This window comes from Nymphaea colorata, chromosome 8 (assembly GCF_008831285.2).
Source record: "Nymphaea colorata isolate Beijing-Zhang1983 chromosome 8, ASM883128v2, whole genome shotgun sequence".
NCBI lineage: Eukaryota > Viridiplantae > Streptophyta > Magnoliopsida > Nymphaeales > Nymphaeaceae > Nymphaea > Nymphaea colorata.
Genome location: NC_045145.1, coordinates 11475645 through 11483355, shown reverse-complemented (window position 1 = coordinate 11483355; position 7711 = coordinate 11475645). Strand labels below are relative to the sequence as shown.

General features: G+C 39.3%; 1 protein-coding gene across 1 annotated transcript; it reads left to right on the top strand.

Moving 5' to 3' along the window:
• Positions 1–388: 388 nt before the first annotated feature.
• Positions 389–2448, top strand: LOC116258326 (uncharacterized). The gene has a single exon (XM_031635417.2). The coding sequence runs from the start codon at positions 921–923 to the stop codon at positions 2121–2123; it is 1203 nt and encodes a 400-aa protein (XP_031491277.1). The 5' UTR covers positions 389–920; the 3' UTR covers positions 2124–2448.
• Positions 2449–7711: the final 5263 nt, after the last annotated feature.

Here is a 7711-nt window from a genome sequence, read left to right as displayed (position 1 = left end):
TTTTCACTTGAAATCCTTACTAGAGCTTCTCTCTACTCCCTCCTCCACAATGTGGAAATTCCATAGCAATTTACTTTTATCAAATAGCGATCTGATTTACTTTGTTACATAATAACACATCAAAGTGAAGTGAAGTTAGATTTTAGAGATTTCATAGCAAAACCATGACAGTACTTTCACAATAGAACTGGATGAATATAGTAGGAGAAACAAAAATTAACAAGACTCAATATAGAACTATGAGAATAGGTGAGTGACAAAGAGACCACCTAGAAGCAAACGGTACACATATAGGCAACCGAGGCAGCCAATGGTCGCAAGTGAAAGTTTGTCGGAACCGTGTGGACCTCACTCGAGGTACTCCCATGTCGACGATGCTTCGACCTCGGTGACAATCCGACATTTCCACGTTCAACGATTCTTAGATTTGGGGAGGGCTTGTTTGCTGATGAGGGTTTCGTGAGGGGTCTGGTGATGATGGCCTGGCAGAGGTTTTTGGAAGGCTTGGCCTATATTTTGTTGCCATGAAGGCAGTTACATCTTTGTACCGAAGCATATATTGGTAATTTGGTTGAAGTCTGAATGGAGGACATTAGTGTCATCTTAGTCAAGGAAATTTCTGTCTTGAACTTCCGAAGTTTGTGAATGCTCCATAGAAAAAGTTCGAAGGAACCCTGTCATTTTTTTGTGTGGAAAACGGCTTTGCCTGTTATCCCCGAGACGGAGAGGATACTGTCTCCACAGCCTAGAAGTGCGTGAATTCAAACACTCCTTATTAGGGTTCTTTCGGAAGTTTCAGGCTCGAAGAAGTCGCCCAAAGTTCTATTCCGCGTTCGATGCCTCCGATCTCTTTTCCCAGGTCCTCTTCGTTGCCGTTCTTTCAACTGCACGCCATGTTCAACTGAAAAGAACGGCAAGAAATGTTTAAGGGAGGTTGCTTTCTGAAAATTGGATTGAAGAGAAACGGGTTGATCGCTGTCAATTGTTTCCCGCACCACCTCCCTTCGAAATGCCTTCTCTTCTCAACAGCCATTTTCGAACGGCAGCCACATCCCCATTTGCTTAATGGTGATCTGCGTTGTAACACGAGCATCTCTTCTTCTTCTTCCCCTTTACTCGTCTTGGTGGACTACCTGGTCAATTCGTGGGGCTTCTCCCTTGAAATGGCTGAAGCCGTCGCGACGGGGTTAGGCAAGCTAAAGACCATCCATAAACCGAGATGCGTTCTCAATTACCTGAGGGAATCCGGTTTTGAAGATGCCCACATCAAGAGACTAGTCGCTTTCAGGCCTAAGCTTCTTGTGGCGAATGTAGACAGGACCCTGAAGCCCAAACTCAAGGTTTTCCAGGACCTGGGTTTTCCGGGAAACGAGATAGGGAAAATAGTTGCGGCAAACTCTTCGCTTATCGTACGAAGCTTCGCGCCGTCGGTGGATTTCCTCAGGACCCTCTTCTGTGGGGATGAAGACGTAGTGAGGATCATTAGGAGATCCAGGTATCTTCTTTCGCACGACTTCTCAAGAGAAATGCCTCGATGTATCTCCGTTTTGCAGAAGCACGGAGTTCCCCAACGAGTTACATCCAGGCTCATACAGCTAAACCCTTGCTATCTTTTACATGACCCAATTTGGCTCGAGGAGCGCGCCCTGAAGGTTCTTCAGTTGGGCATTGATCCTTCTTCTGCTGTGTTTGCTCATGCTCTCCGCGTGGTCTGCAGCTTGAATGAATCCAGTTGGAATGCTAAAATTGAAGCCTTCAAGAGCTTCGAATGGACGGAGGATAATGTGGCGTCTGCCTTTCGTTCGACCCCATGTTGCTTCTCGGTCTCCGAGGCAAGCATCAGAGCTAAATTGGAATTCTTCAAGAGCCAACTCAATTACGACGCGTCTTTTCTGGCTTCCCATGCTTATCTCCTCTGTTTCAGCTTGGAGAAGAAGCTCATTCCACGTTACAATTTCTGTCGGGCGTTTAACTCGAAGAAGATTAGCAAGAAAGACATTTCCTACAAAATTGGTTTTCGACTGACTGAGAGGGAATTCAGGGACCGGTACGTTCTTCCGTACGAAAATGTTGTTCCTGACATTTGTGAAGCTTACTTGAAGAGCGTGAGGGAAAATAACTAGGAAGGGGAGGGGTGTTTCTTCAGTGTTGGTTTCTCTTTTGCATTGATCTCCTGTCACCCAGCTGTCCTTCGTTTAGCAATTTGAGCTATTCGCGAAGAAACACATCCATGTTGCCGCTTCAGAATTTTCTTTCTGTGATTAAGGATGTACGTGAAGTTTATTTACTTGGCAGAAACTGCTTGTTCAGGAGTTGATTGTTCTTGTCCTGCTAAGTAATTTAATTTACGCATGCTGTTGCATTTTAGCGAGATCAGCAGGCTGCAATGTCGTCCTCTGCTTATTTTCATGTCGTTTTATGGATCAAATTCTCGATGTGCTTCTTTTCTGTGGCTATGTTGATTTTGTCTCCTGGGAGCTGCAAATCACTTTTGATGTTCAGACTTTTCTTAATCCTTGGTTAATTTGCACATGATGTGTGGCAGTCTCCTCTGCTTTGGCAATTGGGAGGGGACGCCATTAAACCTTTTGCTTTTTGTCTATACTGTGTCGTAATCTGAAGTTGAACTCACTATGCTCATCCTTTTGTTGTTATTTAACTTGTTACACCTCTGTACGTTATTTTTTATCGTGGGATATTTTATGCGGCAACATTGGACATTTTTTACAAACGAAAGCTGAAGTATTCCGTGCTCACTCCATCTTGCGGCAGGCGGTTACCTTTTTTTTTTTGCAGTTTTGCAGAAGAAAACCAAACGATGGAACTGTTAGACTATCATGCTAGTTGAATTGCTTGAGAGCATGTTTGGATGAGACCAAAACTAGGCTTGTACCCAGTTTGAGGCCGAAACCCACATTTGCAAAAAAACTTGGGTTTCTGTTTGCCTTCGGCAGATGCACCAAACTTGGTTAAGCAAAACCCAGTTTGAATGAGAACCCCTGGGTTTTGAGAAAACAGTTATCCCTAGCCTTTTCGGCAACTCAAACTCAAAACTGGAGATTTCTGGAGGGCTCGACTTATTGATTTGAGCCATTCTATGAAGCTTCTGAAACTTGTGGTGCCTGTGAAGAAGCCCTTCCACATTCTCTAATTCTTAACATAAAGCCCTTCTCAGTAGTGTTTTGTTATCGATTTCATAAAACACTTCTCAGTAAGTCTTCCGCAACAGCCTATTCTAGCAATCGGCTGTGCAAGATGTCTTCTAAAATCAAAGTCTCCTTCTTCATGGCCTTTTTCTACCTTCAGCAGGTACGGTTAGGCCTTGTCTCTCTTTCTTTTTCATCTTGTTCTTTCCCTTTTAGATCATACTTATTTCCCATTTCCTGTGCACTTCTTCTTGGTCTTCATTAATTTCTATAAACCTTTACTGCACAAGCTCTCTAACTCTTCTCTCTCTCTCTCTCTATCTAATTAATCCTCTGATTGTGTTTTACCTTTGTATATTATCATTCTTCAAGAGAGACTCTGTCAGATAAAAGAATCTGTTTGTGATGGTGGCCATTTGAAGTTTGATTCCATGGGCCCTACGTCATTTTGGCGATTTCCCTCGTATATTAGGAATTGCATATGAATGCTTTTCGAGGGAAAATACTTTTGGCCACCTTGGATCTTGCTAGTGGACCTCAAAATTACCACTTAGTCAAATCTCAGTGAGCTCCATTGTTGTAGCTAGGAAGGTAGGGATGTACAGGAGCAGTCAATTAATACGTTACTAATCAACCCTAGCCTTTTATCTGAACTCAATTCAAATCCTTATGATTAATGTTGTAAATTGTGATTAATCAAATCCTTTTATCTAGCCTTGTCCCCACATTGTATTTTATTTTGTACTTAGCTTTTTCTGTACCCCAGATCTTTTAGAGATGCCCTAAAATGACCTCAAAGTTGGACTGATGCCCTAAAATGACCTCAAAGTTGGACTGAACGGAGAACAGGGTTACGATGTCCTTTTCTCTCCCGGATTGAACCATTGGTAAGCTGAAAGTATGCTCACTGTGCATTAGCTTGCTAACAAACACTAAAGCAAGAGGTATTACCAACAGGTCGAGTCCAAGTGCATTGAACCATACTCTCTTCCTCACGTAGAACTCGTACTTCGCAACACACCTCGCACTCCAGTGCATAGATATCGTGATTTAAACACTGAACTTGTAAGTACACTGAACTTGTACTTAGTACGCACAACTTATATTTAAGTACATACATCTCGTGCTTCAGCACACCCCGTGCTTTAGCATGCAAACTCGCACCTATGCACACAAATGCACACATGCACATGCACTTTGGTGTGTGAATTTCATGCTTTTGCACAAACAGGAAAACACACTTCGGTGCAAGAATTTTATGTTTTGGGCCACAGAAGGACACATACCTTGGTGCACGAAATTCTTGCTTCAGCACGCACAAGGACATATTTTGGTGTGTGAAATTTGAGCTACATCACATACAGGCACAAGCATTTCACTGTGTGAATTTCATGGTGCTTCATTGTGAACACTCCAAAATCTTACTATGTCCAAATGCCTATTTCCCCCCTCTACAATAAAGCTTTGAACTGAGCTTTCAAAAATGATTTCAAATATAGGAGCCAGTCATAAAAAACTAGGGAAAAACTTATAGTATTTAGGCACTTGAGAACTAGACTAGGGTCATCTAAGTAGCTGCCATCATGTCAAATGACCATTTTACCCTAAACAGTAAAAAAATCTCATAAACCCTAATAAAGATTTAAAACAAACTCAAATGGGATAATTCTTACTTTGCAAGTTTGTGAGGGTAGTTAAAATCAGCTCATCAGCCCATTTAGCTAATTTACATCTACTCACCTAGCTCAAGTCAACTCACCTAAACCTCAAACTATAATTTTTAGCTCAAAGCTGAAATCCAACCAAGTTCAAGATAGCTTCACCTTAGTGGAAAGAAAATATTATTTCATTTACTTTGAGTTACCAAGCTCAAATTTCAGTCATACATTAACTTAGAAAATTCCTCTAGTCTTTATCTTTCCTGTTCCGTAGGGTTTGAGCTGAATTTGAGTTCAAGCCGATAGAGTGATATAATCGAATGATATAATTGAAGAATGATATAATCGAACAATTATTATTATTTTAGATTAATTTCCTTTTCCATGTTTAGCTTGGTTTATTTGTACTTTTGTTTTTTAACTTGTTTAAAGCATGCCCTTAGTTTAGTTTAATTTCTTTTGTCATGTTTAAGATAGTTCATTTCAAATTTCCCTAAGACTATATTTTAAATTCTTGCAAGTTAGGGTGGGCATGGAGGTCAGGTATACATCCTTCTTTCCTCTTCTCCTGGTTTAATTCTAAGTTTAATTTTAATTTCCATTTTCAAGCTTTATATACACATCAATGATATAGTTTCTCATTTCAGTTAAATCATGTACTATATAGATTCAAGCTCATGCATACATGATTTTAAAACTATACACATGCACATATCAATTAGGAACTAATGATAATTAGGATAATAATGTGCTTTTGATGACAGTTTGAGTATATAAAATGCTAATTCAAGTTAAATCATAATTGAGCACACTTTTAAAATTGTAAATTTCAAAATAGTTTTGTAAAGCCAAATATTTTTACAAAAGTTTTTCTAAAACCCCTAGGTCCATACATGGTTGAGACTTAGTCTCAAACGCAACCCAATTCAAGTCTTTTATGGCCTAGTCTAGACCGACTCTAGAACCCACTGTATTGAACCCAAAAATCATTGCTCTGGTTAGATCTTTCTAACTGCCTAAGACTAAGACTTGGCATTGAGTCCACTAACAGAAACTTGACATTGGCTTAGGATAGAACACAGTCATGTAGATTTTATAACAATCAGGTCAGGTTATCCTGCAGCCCTTTGAAATCTGAACTTAGTGGAATTGATGTCAGATCTCAGAAAAATCGACACTGGATCTTAAAATAAAAAGAATGGATCTTACTTAAATTGGATTGGATCCTGTTCTAAAATATTGAATCAAGAAAAAGTCTGATACTGATTTGGATCTTGGTAATAATATTGGATGATTGAACTTTGATCTCAATCCTAAAAGTTTCGAATTTAAATAATAGAACCTTAGATTTCATGTCCAGACCTTGAAGATTTGGCTCTTTAATTTTTGGATCTTAATTGTGGATTCAACAGCCTCAACTTTAGCCATCCTCTATGAGAAATCTTCAAATTGAACCATCAAAATTGATCAAATGATCTTTGGATATCCATTTACAAGCTATGACTTTAAGTCATGAGTTTGGTTTTTGAATCATCGCTTTTGGATCAAGATTTGGATTTTCCTCTCTCATTGGATCCATGTCTTGTAAACCTTAGAAACCAGGTCTCGATAATGTTTAGCCTAGGATTGCATTCATCATGCTAGTTTAGGACCATATGCATGCATCAATAATGAGCTAGACATGAATCAAGTCTCATTCAGAGTTTCCCTGGTTCACAAGTCCTATTTATGATGATATACTTATATTTTAAACGTGAACCTTTTCAAGTTCAAGGCACATTTTCCATTCATGCATGTAGGATTTGGACAATAATCATTACTTAAAAATCTGGAACACAAAGTCAAATCCTTTGTTTAATTATCCCTAATAAAGGTGCCCCAAATGGTCAAACCTCATACCAAGAGGTTGGATCCTGTCTCTCAATTCTCACATGAGAAAACAAAGGCAAGCATCAGTAATCTATTTTTCATTTACAAATGGTCTATATACAAGGTTGAAAAAATTTCGCATGTAAACGGAAGTGGCAGCAGTTATAGGACCTATCATTATTTGACTAGACTAAGTGTGGCAAATGTCTAGGTTCTAAGTGTTGTCAAAGCCATAGAACTCTATAGGCCCCTCATGACGTTATATGTACATTATGTACATGTCTTATATGCATTAGGACCAAGACTTGATAAGGAATTATTCATGTTCATATTTGCCTAAGGTTGCATACAACCCCTCTCAATTTTGGAGTTGCTTGAAAACCATATTTGTCTATCTTTTGATTTCAACCTCCATCTTAGGCCATACTACATTAGAAACCTTTGTTTGCTCATTTGATCATGTTTTACAACTTTTCTGACCTTATATGATTTAGTTGTCATGTGTAACATTGAGGAAGGTCTAGGAACTGGACCACTATTGGAGTTGGGTACGGCACTCTCCTTGCCAGTACTTTGATAATAATCTAGCACATAGGCAAATGATCAAGGAGTAATAAAGACACATGAAACCTTCGAACCCAAGGAGAAATCTATGCCACATACGCTGGAGTTGTCTAGGCATACGGGCATATCAAGTTATGGAACTATGGAAGATATGAAAACCTTGAATGACTTGTTCTAGAAGTCCAATTTCTATTTTTTTCCCAAAACAAATGGCATTTTAGGGCCTTACCCTTAGGGTGTGCTGCTTGAGCATCTCTACGTGCCTATGATTATGTTTGATAATACTTCATGCATTTCAGATATTCTCTTCAAGACCTAGATGTGCATTTTAAAGTGGCCCTATTTTTCCTCTATCAAAACCATCCAGAAATTTTGAGATCCAATCCATCTCCTAGAATGTTTACCCCTAAAATCTCCTCAACCTGATCTCGATCAAAATTGTCCATAACATTGTCTAAGCCTCTATTGAGTTGA